This window comes from Anomaloglossus baeobatrachus, chromosome 4 (genome assembly GCF_048569485.1).
Source record: "Anomaloglossus baeobatrachus isolate aAnoBae1 chromosome 4, aAnoBae1.hap1, whole genome shotgun sequence".
NCBI classification, from domain to species: Eukaryota; Metazoa; Chordata; class Amphibia; order Anura; family Aromobatidae; genus Anomaloglossus; species Anomaloglossus baeobatrachus.
This window is the reverse complement of record NC_134356.1, coordinates 370,773,582-370,793,444: the sequence shown is the minus strand read 5'-3', so window position 1 is coordinate 370,793,444 and position 19,863 is coordinate 370,773,582. Positions and strand designations below refer to the sequence as shown.

General features: G+C 43.7%; 1 protein-coding gene across 2 annotated transcripts in view; it reads left to right on the top strand.

Annotated features, from left to right (window-relative positions):
• PUS7 (pseudouridine synthase 7) overlaps positions 1-19,863 on the top strand; it is an 85,145-nt gene that overhangs the window by 46,417 nt on the left and 18,865 nt on the right. The window contains exons 6-11 of one of the 2 annotated variants that reach the window (XM_075345170.1): positions 2,765-2,782; positions 3,180-3,291; positions 4,170-4,247; positions 16,316-16,444; positions 16,619-16,744; positions 16,909-16,970. In XM_075345170.1, the coding sequence (XP_075201285.1) occupies positions 2,765-2,782; positions 3,180-3,291; positions 4,170-4,247; positions 16,316-16,444; positions 16,619-16,744; positions 16,909-16,970 (525 nt within the window). The remainder of the gene's footprint in view (positions 1-2,764; positions 2,783-3,179; positions 3,292-4,169; positions 4,248-16,315; positions 16,445-16,618; positions 16,745-16,908; positions 16,971-19,863) is intronic. The other variant, XM_075345171.1, reaches the window with a different exon arrangement.

Sequence of the window (19,863 nt, the reverse complement as noted above, 5' to 3'; positions counted from 1 at the left end):
CTGGAGGAAGTTGGAGAACAGTCACAGCTCTTTCTCTAGATGTCTTGATTTGTTCAAAGGAGGGGAGAGCAAAGCTATTGTTGGTTGGCTGCAGTGATTGTTTAGCATTGCAATGTTACGTGAGCCCCTGGAGAGCCAGTGGTGATACCGCTGAAAAGATGTCAGCTATTGTGGTTTGTTTAGGTGATGTTATTTTGTTGGGGTTAAACATAGGAATGGAGTTGTCTGAGTAGTGGACAACCCCTTTAAAGTCAAGTCTATTGGAAAAATGGATTCTTTTTCTTTCATTTTTAGATTCTTTAGAGCAGTGAAAAATATTTTGAAAGGGGTTTTCCACTACTTGGACAACCTCTCCTGAGTCCACGTTTGCCCATGTTAAAAACAAAAAACCCCCAACTTTTTCTCACCTCCCATGCCTGTGTCGATACTCTCTCACCCAGGGCTCACGTGAGGTTATGTCACAAGAGCTCCGCAATTAATCAGCATCTGCCTCAGTGTTCCCTCCTTTGGATGTGATCAAGAGGAAGTGGGAGCTGCGGCTGGCCACTCAATCCCTGTTCATCACTTATATATCTGAAGGTGGGGACAGTGAGGCAGATGCTGAGCAGTCGCAGGACTCGTGTGACGTAACACCCTCACATGATCCCCAGGAGAGCAAGTGCTGGAACTGCACCAGCATGGGAGGGGAGTATAAGCGTTTTTACTTTAACTGTGGCAAACATGGGGAATTAGTTATCCTAGTAGTGGACAACCCCTTTAACATGGCACATGGCACCTAGTGGCTGTAATTGTAAATAGCACATTTTCATCCTTGTGCTTAGGTCATTTAAATCTGTTTTTGTATTTTTGTTCTTATTACAATGTACAGGCCTCTGCTTTTTAGTAAGAATTTGTTGTATGTATTTGGTGATCTACAACTGTTCTCTCTCCTGACATTTCTGAGCTTGTTTGGTAGTACAGCTTTTTCAATGTCCTGCTATTGCTGAGTACCTGAACTTGCAATCAGCAAGACCTTAGGATTGTATGATGTGACTGCATGCCTTAAGCATGAGGTGTTTTGCATGCCTATGAGCAGTGGTGCATTTTTTTCTAAATTCCATCAGTGTTTTCCATTGAGCAATATAATTGCTATCATTCTTTGGGAAATGTAGAAGTCTGGCACTTGTGATATGCATGTCCTCTATTATGTAGGTTCTGTACTGACAACTTCTTTATTAACTACAGCAGCTCATTTCATTTAAGTTATAGGTCACATAAGGCTGCTTTCACACATCCGGTTTTTGCAGTGCGGCTCAATCCGGCTCAAAAACCTATGCAACGGATGCGGCGAAGAAAACTGATCCGTTGCATAAGTTTTTCCATGCGGCCTGTCCGTTTTTTGACGAATGTGGCTTGATACTGAGCATGCGCAGTGCATAAAAACGCATCCGGCGTCCATAAGCTTGCATTGTAAATCCGGCGCAATGCGGTTTTTTAGCCGCACACAAAAATGTGCCAGCCAACATTCCATCCGGCCGCCGCATGGGCTAAATATGCCGCATCCGGCAAAAACCGGACGTAACGTGAGGCCATGCGGCACAATACGGCGCTAATGCAAGTCTATACGGGAAAAAACGCAACCGGCGGCAAAAAAAAAATGGTTGCGTTTTTTCTGCAAAGCGCTGGATTGTGCCGCTCAGCAAAAAAACAGATGTGTGAAAGCAGCCTAATAATGGAACAAATCTATGTAATTGGTTATGTATCCTAAATTTCAGTGTAAAAAATAAGGCTTGTTCAAATCCTCATCTAGGGACAATCCTTTTTTTTTTTTTTTTTTTTTTTCTGTCACCCAGTTAAAATGTGTAGACCCGTATTAGAATAACCCATTGTTATTATATGCATGGCACTCTCACCAAAACCTATACCTGTTGAGACTTCACTAGGAGATTTGCATTCTTCAAGAAGCTCTGTTTGCATCCATCTTGCCCGCTCACGTCACATCATTTAGGATTTTCTGCTGTGAATGCAGCATGCACCTTTTTAATTGCTGGTCTTACAGGGGTTATCCAGTGAAAACAAGTTATCACCTATCCACTAGCCAAGTGTTGACTGGTGAAGTACGACAGCTGGCACCCGCACCAATCGGAAAAACACGTTAGAATGGAGCGGCATCTTGACCACTGTTTAATTCATTCTCTCTGTCTGTGCCTGTCAAGTGCTTTTTCCGGCAGTCCCATAGAGAATGAATGGAGTTGTGGTGAGGTGTCTGACCTGCTGCTTTATTTATTATTGGGATAAACGTTTACCTTCCGCTTAAAAAAAATATATATTTATCCTTGTTCTGCCGATCCCAGCAGTGGGACATCCCCTGATCAGCAAGCTCTTATGGATAGGTGAAAGTGTTTTCATTGAACAGTCTCTTAAATGGGGTTTAATAGATTGGTATATGGTGTCTTTAGCCTGAGAAAAAAAAACAGATCTTAATTTCTAATCTAATAAGGCAAATGTGTTGTAAAATATAGGTGTGTGTTATCCAACCGTAAGCCATAGAATGCCTACAGAACAAAATTCCTGATACTTTTAGCAAGGGTTCATTTTCTCACAGCCTATTCCCGCTTCTCAGACCATTGCGACCTGCCACGCATTTGCTGGATGCCATTGTACCCTAAAAAGTGGAATGACCATGCAGCCATAGTTCTTTGCATGTCCACCCCCGATAAACATTTAACAGAAGTAGAATTTAAACATTACTTTCTTGTGCTCTTAATGCTATACGCTTGGACAGAGGTCAGAACGCCGTCAGGTAAGCAAAGCTGGCATTTCATGCTCCTGAGTACACCAAATGGAAATGCCAACACATATATCTGGTGATATAACAGCAATGCTTTCTTTGCAACAAACTGTGCAAGTTCTGTATATTGTTTTGTGTACTCAATAGGGCCATTTGTTTTATATTGGATTGTGTATATATATATATATATATATATATATATATATATATATATATATATATATATATATATATATATATATATATATATATATATATATATATATATATATATATATATATATATATAAATTTTTTTATTTATTTTTTTTATTTTACTTTTTTTTTTAACTCCAAGTTACACCAATATGTTTCTGACATAACATTTGTTTACTATCTTGCATTTATTTTTTTTTTCCTCTATTTCAAGATCCACGTAAACATTCTTGGCCAAAATCCAGGGGGAGCTTTTGCCATTTTGTGCTGTACAAAGAAAACAAGGACACGATGGACGCCATTAATGTGCTTTCCAAATTTTTAAGGTCTGTACTTTTTTCAGGATTGGTGTAGTTAAATTTTCTTAACCCTCTGGTAGGAACAATATCTTTAATAACGAGTTTGGGAATAATGTGCCTGTCAGGCGCAGGCTAGAAAAATACCTATATCAAATTTTTGCAATTTCAGTGATCTAAAAGTGATCAGAGACCTTCATAGGGATGCAATAAAAGAGACTACACATTATCAGGTGCAAAACAAACCCATTTACTCAACATAAAAGTAATAACTCTGAAATACACACATTTCAAAACTCCCACCAAATTGCCCCCAGTTATAACACATAACAGTTATTAAAAAGAGAAAAATATTTGGAAAAAAACATAATTTCAATAATATTACACACATAATTATTCAGAATTAGATCCTGAAGTTTCCCCAGAAAAAACACATTTGCCGAGCAAAGAGCAAGAGCAACCTTATAATGTGTGATGTGTTAGGGAACAATGAACCTGAGAAACCAGCATAGGTATATCTGCCCTCCTGAAGCTCTGCATACCAACTGTGGTATCAGGTTTCACACAGCAGCTAGAGCCAGGAGACTACCTGGAGAGAGGGGATTTCCTGAAAATCTGGTGAGGGAGAAATGAAAGTAGAAGAGAAGCGCCTGTCAGGCACATTAATCCCATCCGAGGGTTAAAGATTTGAATGCTGGATATTGAGACGTATTTACATTATATTAATTACTAATATACTTCCCGATTTAATGATTCTGTATAGACCAGTTCTTGAGAATTTTACAACCTGTCATACTTTCTTATAACAAATCGACTCAAACCTGAACAGCATAGCTTCCAATTCATAGCATTGGCAGGTATTAAGACTTTATAATATTTATGTTTTGTCATGTTTCATTTTGAGACAGAGTTAAACCCAACATATTTTCTTACATGGGGACCAAGGACAAAAGGGCTATCACTGTTCAAGCAATTGCAGTTCTGAAGTAAGTCATTTCTATATCAGCTAGTTGGAACTTTCTCCACAAATTCCTATATTTGATTTAATCATTGACATCATTTGTAAATAATGTCTTCTTTTTTATAATGCAGTTGTAACACATACATGTGTAGTGTGTTCATTTTACCAATTTATTTTATTTTTATGATTTTGTTAATGCATTAATAAACTGCTTAGTGTTATGTTTACTCTGCTATCGCTGACATTCCCAAAGAGCAGAACTGGACAAAGTGGCTCATGGGTTACATCTGGACCTTTTTAGCGTTTGCTATCCAACCCATGGACTGGTACAGGCCAAGCACCACTTGTCTGCTACCTGCCCAGCATCTCCGCTTCACCAGTATCTGCATCCTCAGAATGTAGATACCAGTGAATACAGAGATGGAACAGGAAGCCACCAGCTCCCTGTTCCATCTTTCAGCCTGATGCGAAGGACACAAGGTAAGTAAAACAGAGCGAGCAAAATGCGATAAAAAAAATCGCATTCCACTCGGACCAATGTTACTCTATGGGGCCACTCCAATGAGTGATTTTTTTTTTTTTTCAGCCCTAATGGGACCAAGAAAACAATTGGAGTATACTGCGGGTTTAATCTGATTAGTTTTCACTCGCACCCATACAAGTCTCTGGGTGCAAGAGAATCATCACACTTGCATTACAGTGGAGTGCAGTGAAATATACGCATCAGCTGATAATGCAGATGGGGAGATTAGTCCCTCCCCCTCCTCAGCAGCGCCCTCCTTCTCCTCCGCAGCTGTATTCGGATCGCATCACAGTGGCATGACACTCTGCTTACACTCCAGCAGAGCGAGAGCTGAGTGTCATGCGATGCACTCGCAATAATGCTCGTGTGGCCCCAGCCTAAGTGAATGAGTCTCTGCTCACAGGGCATGATTTTGTCACCAGATTGCGCTGTGCATAAATTCAGTACACATGTAGTGAGTGCAGCCGCACATCAGAGGGCACAATGTAAGGTGAGTTGTTTTATTTTGTTATGTTGGGCCTATAATTCTGTGTGAGGACCTTTTACTGTGTGTGAGGGGAGGCAGTGGGACCATCATAGTTTGCAGGGGGTTATGGGATCATCATACTTTCTGTGAAAGCATCATACTTTCTGTGAAAGCATCATACTTTCTGTGAAAGCATCATACTGTGTATGAAGTTGAGAGACTGTGGGTGCATCATTCTGTGTGTATGAAGTGCTGTTGGGGTCAGGGCCGTGGAGTCGGGAAACCAAACCTGCGACTCCGACTGTTCAATTTCCCTTGCACCGACTCAGACTCCATGACTCCAACTCCGACTCCCACATATATTGGTTATAGTTAAGTGAAAAATTTATTGTAGTACAATGTGAACATCAGTCATTTATTTTTTTATGATACAATAATCAAGATATTTAGATAGAACATAAAATATATTTATTGGAATACAACTTTAGAACCCAAGTCCTCTTGTTCCTGGCAGTCCTGTATGTCTCTCATCCTAACTGCTACCTCACTCAAAGCTTCTTTTCCTTTAGTAAGCTGTTGATCATCAAGCAGTATACGATGCCTTGGGTCCACATAAACAGCTGCCAGAAGAATTTTATTTTCCAATAGCTGTCTCTCTCCGTTTCATTGAAGCAGAAATGCCATCTGTGATTAAACCTCCTCTTTGGGACAGGCAAAATAGCAAGTTCTTCCACTCCCTTGTGAAAATGCCAGGAGTTAAATCCTTAGCTTGTTATTTTTTTAGTCACGGTAAATGGGTGCTTAAGCAATTCCTTCAATTCAGCCACCTGTGTTCATTGACCTTTATTTAGCGTTACCTGAGGGTTTGCTATATCTATAAGAAACTGTTTTAGTTCAAGCAATCGCTCAATCATTAAATAAGTGCTGCCCCATCGAGTGGCTTGATCGACAATTGCCTCTTTCCCAGCACGTCTCTTCAAGATGGAATCAATTTTAGGGGTTCTGGTGGCAATAACCAGTTTCCTCACTTTTCCAATCAGATTTCCAGCATGTCCCTTTTGCAAACTATCTCTTACTGCCAGCTGCAGCGTGTGCACAACACAGCGCATCTAATGAATATGAAAGTGTTTTGAAGCAGCTTCAACAAGATCATCTAAGGCTGCTTTCACACTACGTCTTTTTAACATGCGTCCTGAACGTTTTTTTAATGCAGAAACGGATCCAGTGCAAATGCGTTTTCATTTCAATGCATTTGCAATGGACTCCCGTTAACATGCGTTCACCTGCGTTTGCGTGCGTTATAGTGAGGATCCAGCGACTTGCAGTTTTTTAACATCTTTCAAAAACGCTACTTGTAGCGTTTTTGAGCTGCGTCCAACTTCTGCAAATTGCTGGATCCTGACTAAACAGCACGCAAACGCAGGTGAACGCTGGCATGCTGATAGGCAGGATCCTGCTTGCTCTACTGAGCATGCCCAGAAGCCAGCCTCTGTGATCAGTCTATCTCTCTCCCCCTCTCTCTCCTCCCTCTCTCTCTGTCTCTCCCCCTCCCTCCCCCTACCTGAGAGCTGCGGACACTCGTAACCAAGGTAAATATCGGGTAACCACTTATCTTAGTTACCCGATGTTTACGTTGGTAACATGTGCAGGGAGCCCGGCTCCTAGCAGCTGCAGAAGCTCGTAACCAAAGTAAATATCGGGTATCCAAGCAAGTATACCCGATGTTTACCTTGGTTATGAGCCTCGCAGCTGTCAGATGCCGGCTCCCAGTCTCACGTTCAGTTCCCCTCACTCCCGATCACATGACTCCAATGCCCGCCCCTAAACATCCAGTGACAGGATCCTGCAAAGTAACACATGCGTTTGCATGCATTTTTTGCTGTAAAAACAGGATCCGCTTTTGCAGCAAAAAACCGTTCAGGACGCATGTTAAAAAGACTTTAGGATTAGGCTGCTTTCACACTACGTATCATTTTGCTGTTCTGTTGTAATATCTGTTTGTTCCTCAGTTACATGAACAGTGCTGTGGCTCCATCTCACACATATTGAATCCTAAATTTTCTTCTAGCTGTTGTTCATTATTTTCATTCATCAGTTTAATTGTACTTATCATGTTTGAAGCATTGTCCATTACAATGGCAAGAACCTGTTCTTTTTGGAGTTCGTAATCTTGCAGAACGTTTTCCACTGGAGAAACTGGAGCCGTTAAAAATGGTTCCTCACAAAGAATGTCAGTTTGTGGCGTTTTTCTGATCTGCTTTTGCTATTGAAAGCATTATTTATGAGCTCAAAAACCTTTCAGGTGATGCGGTTTTTTAAAAAAGCTGATCTACTTTTGCAGCTGAAAAACATATCCTCAAAGATCGCAGCAAAAACGCTGTGTGTGAATGCAGCCTTAGATTAGGAATAGAACAGACAGTTATAGGACATTTCATAACTTTCCCAAATTCATATGAAAAAATATTCAACACATTCTGCATTGAACTGCTGTCCCCAATTTATTATATATTTTAGGAGTCGGAGTCGGTGCATTTTATTCCGACTCCACCAAAATGAGCTCCGACTCTACAGCCCAGGTTGGGGTATCATGCTGTGTATGGGGCTGCTGAGATATATTGTGCGTGGGGGAGCTGTTGATCAAAGTACATTTATTTATTCTCATTAAAATACTTAAGGCTGATTAACAGCAGTATGATTTACTTTTTGCAAACTTTATAAAAATCAGTAAATTATACTGTTTAGATTAGCCAGTAAAGATAATATATATTACAATAAGTCCTATCATAATGCATATTAACAGTAGATTCTGCTCAACATACTTGGAGGTCTTCCACTAGTAATTTATCCCCCTTTCATATGTCCTAACTTTTTTAATAATCAGGTCTCTAATATACTTCTATTACCTGCCCTGCTTCTGTAAGCTTATCTCTGTGTAGCTGCTATATTCCCCTACTGTGATGCAGCCACTGCTACTTCTGGGGACCGGAATCGGTTAAACTACAGTAAGTAGCGCACGTCATTGGTCAAGGTGGTGTCACCTCTCAGTGAGAGTCAGCAGTCTGAGCATGCAAGCTCAGATCAGACTTCACTCTCCTCCTCTGGATCCTGCTGAAGTTTTGAAGGCACTACAAAGCTTCACCAGGGTCCAGGGAGAGGAGGAGAGTGAAGTCTGATCTGAGCGTGGTCATGTGTGGTGCAAACTGACTCTGCCAAAATATTGAAGTGACGTCCCTTCAGCTTACAAGCCCTGTTATATGCCTTCTAATGCTCATCAGCACATCACAGTGCTTGGCAGGTGAAAGGAAGGCACTTCAAAGCTTCAGCAAGATCCAGGCAGAGGAGGAGAATGACGTCTGATCTGAGCATGCGCGCTCAGACTGCTGTAACTCATGGAGAGGTAGCTCCGACCCTACCAGTGATGTGCGCTACTCGGCTCTCCCAATTCTGGTCCCCAGATCGGGAGTAGGAGTGGCTGCATCACAACAGAAAACTTGGTGACCCACACAGAGATAAGCTTTCAGAAGCAGGGCAGGTAGAAATATATTAGAAAACTGATTATTAGGAAGAGTTAAGACATGTGAAAGGTGGTTAAATTAGTAGTGGAGAAGCTTTTTCATTCTGTTCAAAATTAAAGGGTATATACGGGTCTTTAAAAAAAAAAGTGTTTCTTTGTCGCTCCATTGGGAGACCCAGACAATTGGGTGTATAGCTTCTGCCTCCGGAGGCCACACAAAGTATTACACTTAAAAGTGTAAAGCCCCTCCCCTTCTGCATATACACCCCCCGTGCCTCACGGGCTCCTCAGTTTTCATGCTTTGTGCGAAGGAGGCTGACATCCACGCATAGCTCCACATCTTGGTCAGCAGCAGCTGCTGACTAGGTCGGATGGAAGAAAAGAGGGCCCATAACAGGGCCCCCAGCATGCTCCCTTCTCACCCCACTCTGGTCGGCGGTGCTGTTAAGGTTGAGGTACCCATTGCGGGTACACAGGCAGGAGCCACATGCTGTTTTCCTTCCCCATCCCTTAATGGGCTCTGGGTGAAGTGGGATCCTAATCGGTCTCCAGGCACTGAGACCGTGCTCCCTCCGCAGCCCCTGGGGAATCTGCTGGACAGGAGCCGGGTATCGTCAGGGACAAGGCCCTGCTACTGTGAGGTACTCTGTGTCCCCCTGGGGGACCGCGCATGGAGCGCTTGTGCCATACACACTGCAGCACTGCTGGGTGTGTTAGTGCGCCGGGGACTACCGCGCCGGCCGCGCTTATTTGCCGGCCGCGCTTATAACTTTAGTCCCCGGCTTTTGCGGCCTAGTATCGCATATTCCCGCCCCCAGGCCTGCCAGTCAGGGGAAGGGCGGGACGCTGCACAGGACGTCAGCGCTGAGGGCTGGAGCATACTCTGTATCCTCCTCCCCCCTCACTCAGCTCAGTGGGGCATCAGATTCCCGCACTTTCTAGGGCACGCCCACGGCCCCCTCCTCCCCACAGAACGCCGGCAGCCATTCCTGTCAGCACTTCTGACGCTGGAGAGGAGAGACAACACGGCTCTGGGAGGCCCAGGCAAGGGAATCTGGTGATCACACAACCGCTTTGAGCGGTCGGTAAGCAGCACCTGGGTGCTGGCCCCACTGAGTGCCGAAGTGTACATATATATATATATGCTTATATGCTATACATTTACACTGTACGGTCGCACTGTTGATTTTTGGCTATATACCCTCCTGGATTGTACTCAGAGGAGACAACAGCATGTCGTCCGCAAAAAGCAAGGGTGCCAAAGCACAGGCTTACTTTGCAACCTGTACCTCATGTGCGGCTATACTACCGGCAGGTTCCACCGATCCTCATTGTGTGCAATGCTCGGCCCCTGTGGCACTTACTCAGCCGGAGCCTCTGCTACTGGTGGCCCAGGTGGAACCACCTGCTACCACTGTCCAGGTGACAGGGACGGAGTTTGCAGTATTTGCTGACAAACTGTCTGAGAGTATGGATAAATGGTCTGCTAAGATACTAGAAGCCTTACAGTCCAGACCGGTGACTCAGGCCACGGGCACTGTTCAATCATTGACCCCAGGCCCCCCTCAGTTGGAGCAGCAAAGTGCTCCTGGGGTGACCCATAGGTCCCAGGGTGAGGTCTCTGACACGGACCGCAGTCCCAGGCCGCCTAAACGGGCTCGCTGGGAAATTCCCTCGACCTCATCACACTGTTCGGAGTCTCAGCAGGAGGACTCTCTGGATGATGAAGCGGAGGTAGCAGATCAGGATTCTGATCCTGATGCCGCTCTCAACCTAGATACACCTGAAGGTGACGCCATAGTGAATGACCTTATAGCGACCATCAATCAGGTGTTGGATATTTCTCCCCCAGCTCCTCCAATTGAGGAGTCAGCTTCTCAGCAGGAGAAATTCCGTTTCAGGTTTCCCAAGCGTACATTGAGTACGTTTCTGGATCACTCTGACTTCAGAGAGGCAGTCCAGAAACACCGAGCTTGTCCAGATAAGCGTTTTTCCAAGCGCCTTAAGGATACACGTTATCCCTTCCCCCCTGACGTTGTCAAGGGCTGGGCTCAGTGTCCCAAGGTGGATCCTCCAGTCTCCAGACTGGCGGCTAGATCCATAGTTGCAGTGGAAGATGGGGCTTCACTCAAAGATGCCACTGACAGACAGATGGAGCTCTGGTTGAAATCCATCTATGAAGCTATCGGCGCGTCTTTTGCTCCAGCATTCGCAGCCGTATGGGTACTCCAAGCTATCTCAGCTTGTCATGCGCAGATTAATGCAGTCACACGTACGTCTGCTCCGCAAGTGGTGTCCTTAACCTCTCAGGCGTCGGCGTTTGCGTCCTACGCCATTAATGCTGTCCTGGACTCTGCGAGCCGTACGGCGGTAGCATCCGCCAATTTGGTGGCAGTCCGCAGGGCCATGTGGCTACGTGAATGGAAGGCAGACTCTGCTTCCAAAAAGTTCTTAACCGGTTTGCCATTTTCTGGCGACCGTCTGTTTGGTGAGCGATTGGATGAAATCATTAAACAATCCAAGGGAAAGGACTCATCCTTACCCCAGTCCAAACCAAACAGAACTCAACCACGGAAGGTACAATCGAGGTTTCGGTCCTTTCGGTCCGCGGGCAGGTCTCAATTCTCCTCGTCCAAAAGGCCTCAGAAGGATCAGAGGAACTCCGATTCATGGCGGTCTAAGTCACGTCCTAAAAAGACCACCGGGGGAACCGCTCCCAAAGCGGCCTCCTCATGACTTTCGGCCTCCCCAAACCGCATCCTCGGTCGGTGGCAGGCTTTCCCGCTTTTGCGACGCCTGGCTGCCACAGGTAAAAGACCGTTGGGTGAGAGACATTCTGTCTCACGGTTACAGGATAGAGTTCAACTCTCGTCCTCCGACTCGGTTCTTCAGAACATCGCCGCCCCCCGAGCGAGCCGATGCTCTTCTTCAGGCAGTGTGCACTCTGAAGGCAGAAAGAGTGGTGATCCCTGTTCCTTTTCAGCAACAGGGTCACGGTTTTTACTCCAACTTGTTCGTGGTGCCGAAAAAGGACGGATCCTTCCGTCCTGTTCTGGACCTAAAACTGCTCAACAAACATGTAAAAACCAGGCGGTTCCGGATGGAATCGCTCCGCTCCGTCATCGCCTCAATGTCCCAAGGAGATTTTCTAGCATCAATCGACATCAAAGATGCTTATCTCCACGTACCGATTGCTCCAGAGCATCAGCGCTTCCTGCGTTTCGCCATAGGGGACGAACACCTTCAGTTCGTGGCACTGCCTTTCGGCTTTGGCGACAGCCCCACGGGTCTTCACCAAGGTCATGGCAACAGTAGTAGCAGTTCTGCACTCTCAGGGACACTCGGTGATCCCTTACTTAGACGATCTGCTTGTCAAGGCACCCTCTCAAGTGGTATGCCAACACAGCCTGAGCATTGCTCTAGAGACTCTCCAGAGTTTCGGATGGATCATCAATTTTCCAAAGTCAAATCTGACACCGGCCCAATCACTGACATATCTTGGCATGGAGTTTCATACTCTCTCAGCGATAGTGAAACTTCCGCTGGACAAACAGCGTTCACTGCAGACAGGGGTGCAATCTCTCCTTCAAGGCCAGTCACACCCCTTGCGGCGCCTCATGCACTTCCTAGGGAAGATGGTAGCAGCAATGGAGGCAGTTCCTTTTGCGCAGTTTCATCTGCGTCCACTTCAATGGGACATTCTCCGCAAATGGGACAGGAAGTCGATGTCCCTCGACAGGAACGTCTCCCTGTCTCGGGCAGCCAAGGCTTCCCTTCAGTGGTGGCTTCTTCCCACTTCTCTGTCGAAGGGGAAATCCTTCCTGCCCCCATCCTGGGCTGTGGTCACGACGGACACGAGCCTGTCAGGGTGGGGAGCGGTCTTTCTCCACCACAGAGCTCAGGGTACTTGGACTCAGCCAGAGTCCTCCCTTCAGATCAATGTTCTGGAGATAAGGGCAGTGTATCTTGCCCTAAAGGCGTTCCAGCCGTGGCTGGAAGGCAAGCAGATCCGAATTCAGTCGGACAACTCCACAGCGGTGGCTTACATCAACCACCAAGGCGGAACACGCAGTCGGCAAGCCTTCCAGGAAGTCCGGCGGATTCTGCTATGGGTGGAAGCCACAGCCTCCACCATATCCGCAGTTCACATCCCGGGCGTAGAAAACTGGGAAGCAGACTTTCTCAGTCGCCAGGGCATGGACGCAGGGGAATGGTCCCTTCACCCGGACGTGTTTCAGGAGATCTGTTGCCGCTGGGGGATGCCGGACGTCGACCTAATGGCGTCCCGGCACAACCACAAGGTCCCGACATTCATGGCACGGTCTCAAGATCACAGAGCTCTGGCGGCAGACGCTTTAGTTCAGGATTGGTCGCAGTTTCAACTCCCTTATGTGTTTCCTCCTCTGGCACTGTTGCCCAGAGTGTTACGCAAGATCAGGTCCGACTGCCGCCGCGCCATCCTCGTCGCTCCAGACTGGCCGAGGAGCTCGTGGTACCCGGATCTGTGGCATCTCACGGTGGGCCAACCGTGGGCACTACCAGACCGACCAGACTTGCTGTCTCAAGGACCGTTTTTCCATCTGAATTCTGCGGCCCTCAACCTGACTGTGTGGCCATTGAGTCCTGGATCCTAGCGTCTTCAGGGTTATCTCAAGAGGTCATTGCCACTATGAGACAGGCTAGGAAACCAACGTCCGCCAAGATCTACCACAGGACGTGGAGGATATTCTTATCTTGGTGCTCTGATCAGGGTTTTTCTCCCTGGCCATTTGCCTTGCCCACTTTCCTTTCCTTCCTTCAATCCGGATTGGAAAAAGGTTTGTCGCTCAGCTCCCTTAAGGGACAAGTCTCAGCGCTCTCTGTGTTCTTTCAGAAGCGCCTAGCCAGACTTCCACAGGTCCGCACGTTCCTGCAGGGGGTTTGTCACATAGTCCCTCCTTACAAGCAGGGCTGTGGAGTCTGTAAGCCAAACCTTCGACTCCGACTCCGACTCCTCAAATTCTCTTGCACCGACTCCGGCTCTGACTCCGGCTCCGACTCCGACTCCTACATATATTGCTTATAGTTAGGTGAAAAATTTATTGTAGTACATGAATATGTGTATGTGAACATCAGACATTTAATAATTTTTATGATACAATAATCAAGATATTTGGATAGAACATAAAATATATTTATTGGAATACAACTTTAGAACACAAAAAACTGTAATAAATTGTAAATATGTAATACACTATGTAATATACAGTAGATTACATATATATCTTGTGTGTGTATATATATATATATATATATATATATATATATATATATATATATATATATATATATATATTACATATTTACAATTTATTAGTTTTTTGTGTTCTAAAGTTGTATTCCAATAAATATTTTATGTTCTATCCAAATATCTTGATTATTGTATCATAAAAACAATTAAATGTCTGATGTTCACATTGTACTACAATAAATGTTTCACTTAAATATAAGCATTATACTAAATGTTATTATTTAGTAAAATATTCAGCACATTCTGCATTGCACTCCTGTCCCCAATTTATTATATATTTTAGGAGTCGGAGTCGGTGCATTTTATACCGACTCCGACTCCGACTCCACCAAAATGAGCTCCGACTCCGACTCCACGACTCCGACTCCGACTCCACAGCCCTGCTTACAAGCGGCCGTTAGAACCCTGGGATCTGAACAGGGTGCTGATGGCTCTTCAGAAACCACCTTTCGAGCCAATGAGGGATATTCCTCTCTCACGCCTTTCGCAGAAAGTGGCCTTCCTAGTAGCAGTCACATCACTTCGGAGAGTGTCTGAGCTAGCAGCGCTGTCATGCAAAGCCCCTTTCCTGGTGTTTCACCAGGACAAGGTGGTTCTGCGTCCGGTTCCGGAATTTCTCCCTAAGGTGGTATCCCCTTTTCATCTCAATCAGGATATCTCCTTACCCTCTTTTTGTCCTCATCCAGTTCACCAATGTGAAAAGGATTTGCACTTGTTAGATCTGGTGAGAGCACTCAGACTCTACATTTCTCGTACGGCGCCCCTGCGCCGCTCGGATGCACTCTTTGTCCTTGTCGCTGGCCAGCGTAAAGGGTCACAGGCTTCCAAATCAACCCTGGCTCGGTGGATCAAGGAACCTATTCTCGAAGCCTACCGATCTTCTGGGCTTCCAGTTCCCTCAGGGCTAAGGGCCCATTCTACCAGAGCCGTGGGTGCGTCCTGGGCCTTGCGGCACCAGGCTACGGCTCAGCAGGTGTGTCAGGCAGCTACCTGGTCGAGCCTGCACACTTTCACGAAACACTATCAGGTGCATACCTATGCTTCGGCAGATGCCAGCCTAGGTAGGCAAGTCCTTCAGGCGGCGGTTGCCCACCTGTAGGAAGGGGCCGTTTTACGGCTCTATTTCGAGGTTTTACTTTACCCACCCGGGACTGCTTTTGGACGTCCCAATTGTCTGGGTCTCCCAATGGAGCGACAAAGAAGAAGGGAATTTTGTTTACTTACCGTAAATTCCTTTTCTTCTAGCTCCAATTGGGAGACCCAGCACCCGCCCCTGTTCCCTTCGGGCTGTTGTTCTTTGTGTACACATGTTGTTCATGTTCAGTGGTTTCAGTTCTCCGAAATTTCTTCGGATTGAATTTACTTTAAACCAATTTATAACTTTTCCTCCTTCTTGCTTTTGCACCAAAACTGAGGAGCCCGTGAGGCACGGGGGGTGTATAGGCAGAAGGGGAGGGGCTTTACACTTTTAAGTGTAATACTTTGTGTGGCCTCCGGAGGCAGAAGCTATACACCCAATTGTCTGGGTCTCCCAATTGGAGCTAGAAGAAAAGGAATTTACGGTAAGTAAACAAAATTCCCTTCGTCTAAGCACGAATAGGCAGATAGTTGCCACCTACCTGTCTGTTGTGCCCAGAGTTGTTCTTCACTGGCACAGAGTGGTCACAGACCACTGCTGCCCGCTATACAGTGGCTTTGTCATAAGAGAGGCAGCTTCTCATCTGCTCTGCTCTGCAGATGGGCCGGGACAGCCGACATCATACTGATTTTAGCCAGCTCCCTCAGTTAAACAGTGGGAGAGTCAGATATCAATCGGCATGACGTCGTCTGTCCCATCCTGTTAGTCCTTAAGCACATTTTTGTTTTTTAAGTCCTGGATATAGCTTTTTAAGTGATAAAAATTAATATAAAATAATGATAATAATGAGCAGAAATAATTTTGGCTGGTTGGTTCCACTCTCCACAACAGCCGGAGTCTCAATGGAGAATCGATGGAATGGCAGTCGAGCATGTGCACAACTGCTGTGCTCAATGTGGGGACAGAAGTGACCCATTCTGCCAATTAAAACCCCACCAATCATCTTTGGATTGGAATATCCCTTTTAGAAGGAAAAATCCTACTTGTGGCAACATTTTAAAAATAAAAAAATTAATATTAAAGTAAAAAGGGAAAAAATATAATGTTAAGTATTTCTAAATCAAGTCTAAAATGTTGTAGTTATTCTGCAATTGCTGTTTTTCTGATGACCTTTTAACCATTTGTGATATTGAATTGCGCATGCAATTTGTTTCTTTTACAGAATAACCGCACAAAGACTAGCTCATCTAAACAAATGTTTAATGAACTTCAAATTGGGAAACTTCACATACCAGAAGAATCCTCTGAAATTGGGTGAGCTCCAAGGAAATCACTTCACAGTTGTTTTAAGGTAAAGTATTTCATAACATCTCTCAATAGAAAATTCAGTTGTACTTCTGTGTATTTCTTAATAAATGTGTGTGTGTGTGTGTGTGTGTGTGTGTGTGTGTGTATATATATACAAAAAAAGAAACAGAAGCTGCTATCAAAACATAATTTTTACATATCTAATGTCTTTTGGCAGAAATATTACCGGCACAGATGATCAAGTGGAGCAAGCCATGACTTCTCTCAGGGATATTGGATTTATTAATTACTATGGCATGCAAAGATTTGGAACGACTGCTGTTCCTACCTATCAGGTGGGAAGGTAAGTTGTCAAATTTAAGAACATTTATTTTTTTCTTTTTAAATTGCTGTATTAATATTATTAATATTATTATTATTATTATTATTATTATTATTATTATTATTATTATTATTATTATTATTATTATTATTATATTATTTATTTATTTTTTTTTTTTCCCCAAGAGCCATTCTTCAGAGTAACTGGAATGAAATGATAGATCTTATCCTGAAACCAAGACCTGGAGGTATGGAAACCATTCTGAAAAATATTCTTAAGCATATTGTCAGCTGTCTTCAATTCTGAAAGTTGCACAGATAGGAGGCTTTTAACCCCTTCACGACCAGCCGATTTTTCTCTTTCCATTTTTTTTTTGTTTTTTTTTTCTCCATTCTTCTTCCGGGACACGTAACTTTTTTATTTATTTTTTTATTTTTCAGTTAATATGATCATGTGAGGGCTCATTTTTGCAGAACGAGCTGTACTTTTAAATTAAACCATGAGTTTTACCATATAGTGTACTGGAAACCTGCAAAAAAATTCCAAATGCGGAAAAATTGCAAAAAAATGCGATGGGTTGTTTTTGAGATTTTATTCACTATATGGTAAAACTAATGTGTTGGTGTGATGCCTGAGGTCGGTGCGAGTTTGTAGACATCAAACATGTATAGGTTTACTTTTATCTAAGGGGTGAAAAAAAAATCAGAAGTTTGTCCCAAAAAAGTGGCACACGTTTTACGCCATATTCCGTGACCTGTAGCATTCTTATTTTTTGGGATCTATGGCTCAGTGATGACTTATTTTTTGCATCTCGAGCTGACGTTTTTAATGATACTATTTTTGCGCAGATGCTACGTTTTGATTGCCTGTTATCGCATTTTGCGCAAAACTTGCGGCGACCAAAAAAATGTAATTTTGGCGTATGAAATTTTTTTGCCGCTACGCTGTTTATTGATCAGATTACTTTGATTTTATATCTTGATAGATCGGGCGTTTCTGAACGCCCTTTAATTTTCAATGGGGCGAAAGGGGAGTGATTTGAACTTTTTAGGGGGTATTTTTTTTTTTTTTAATTTTACTTTTTCTTTTTACATTTTTTTTTTTTGTTTTTATTTTACTTACTAGTCCCCATAGGGGACTATATGGATCAGCAATATGATCGCTCTGCCATATCTGCTACACAGCTGTGAAGAGCAGATATACTTATTTCATGTTTTACCCAGCTCTTGGTTGGGTGAAACTGAAAGTGATTCATGTGAGCTACAGGAGTAATCACATGACCTTGTGCTACCATGACAACCACCATAAGTCACGTGATCACGTCACGTGACGGTCGGTATCGGCCGGTAAGTAAATGTTTACCGCTGATGCCGTTATAATGGCGCTGTCACATATTGACAGCGCCATTTAAAGGGTTTAAACAGCACAGGCAGATAACTATTCTGATCGCAGCAGACCGCAGGCAGTAACACTATGACCGCTAGGACGTAATATTACTAATATCGTTAAGGGGTTAATGTATAATCGCCCCTGCCACACCTCTAAACAAACACTCCCCCCAGTACTCCCCTTACTCCCTTACCTGATCTTCTCCCAGTCTCTGTATAACCTTCACATCTATGATGTCTTCCCTTTTTCAAATAGTCCTAACTTTATTTCTCTGTATAACCTTCACATCTATGATGTCTTCCCTTTTTCAAATAGTCCTAACTTTATTTTTCTACCAACATATTTGACCATACAGAGAAAGGGAAATTGGCAAAAAAAGTGGGTTGAATGGTGGGGGGAAAAAAAACACCAACCCGCCATTATTTTTTAGGTTTTATTTTCACGCCTTGCAGTAAAGATGACAACATCAATATCCGGGACAGTGTGATTATGTTGATGCCAAACTTGTAGTTACTAATGTAGTGGCTTAAAAAATGTTTTACTTCTTATTCCTCCATCAAACCTTTTCACTCTTTACATGTCTTTAATTTTTACTTTTTTTTTTCTTTTACTGGGTGAAGGCGGGGGTGTTTTTGAATTACTTATTTTTTACCTTTCACTTTAGGGATATCTGCAATTATATGATCGCGTCTAGCATTTACAGCAGCAGCACAGTATTTCTGATTATAGTAAATCTCAGTGTCTCCTAATATCGCCAAATTGGACACCCTGACCAGATCACGGACCTTAAATGCCTTTGTCAATGATCATCAGTGGTATTTAAAAGGTTAACAGCTATGAATGGTAACCTTGATTACTGCTGTTAAAGGGGTTTTCCCACAAAGTAAGTTCATTTTAATCCATAGATCTTGTAAAAATAATTTCCACATTTGGTTGTGTTTAAAAAAATAAAAATAAATAAAAAATATGTTCCTGTGCTGATATAATGTTATATATGTGCTCTTGCTATGTACTGTGTAATGGCTGTGTCTGACTATACAGGGACACAGTGTGATCATACTGCAACTCATGGGCCGGGGAGGAAGAAAAAGTATATATAGACTTAACCGCACGGGATCGCCAAAAAAAATTTTCTTTGAGGTAAAACGTTTTTTTTTTTCTCAAAACAAAAACACAGGCTGGAAAATGTTTTACCTTACAAAAAGAATCATCTTTTAACTCGTGCTGTAATGTCTTTCTACTCTTTTCCTTCCTCCCCTGCTCAGGAGCTGTGGTATGATCAGACCATGTCCCTGTACGGTCAGACACGGCCATTACACAGTACATAGCAGGGACACATGTATAAGATCATCTCAGCACAGGAACAATTTTTTTTTTTTTCTTTTATAAACATCCAATTGTGGAACTTCTTATTCTTCCAACTTCTATTGATTTTAAAATTAACTTTGTTCGTGGGGAAAACTCTTTAACCCCTTCACAACCTCTGATGTACTGGTATGTTCAAGGTTGTGTCCCTCCCTTGGATGCAGGCTCTCAGAGTCCACATCTTTCCCTGTACATCTCAACTGATCTGATCAGCCGACATGTACCTCTAACAGCTGCAGGCAGATCGGAGATCCACCTCCTGCTCTTGACTAGTTAAATACCACTATATTCATATTCTAATAATCTCTGCGGTACTCACCTTCTTTTAAAAAGAGCTTTTATTGCATTACTCTAACATGTCTCTTAATAGAGACTGCAGTAGTGGG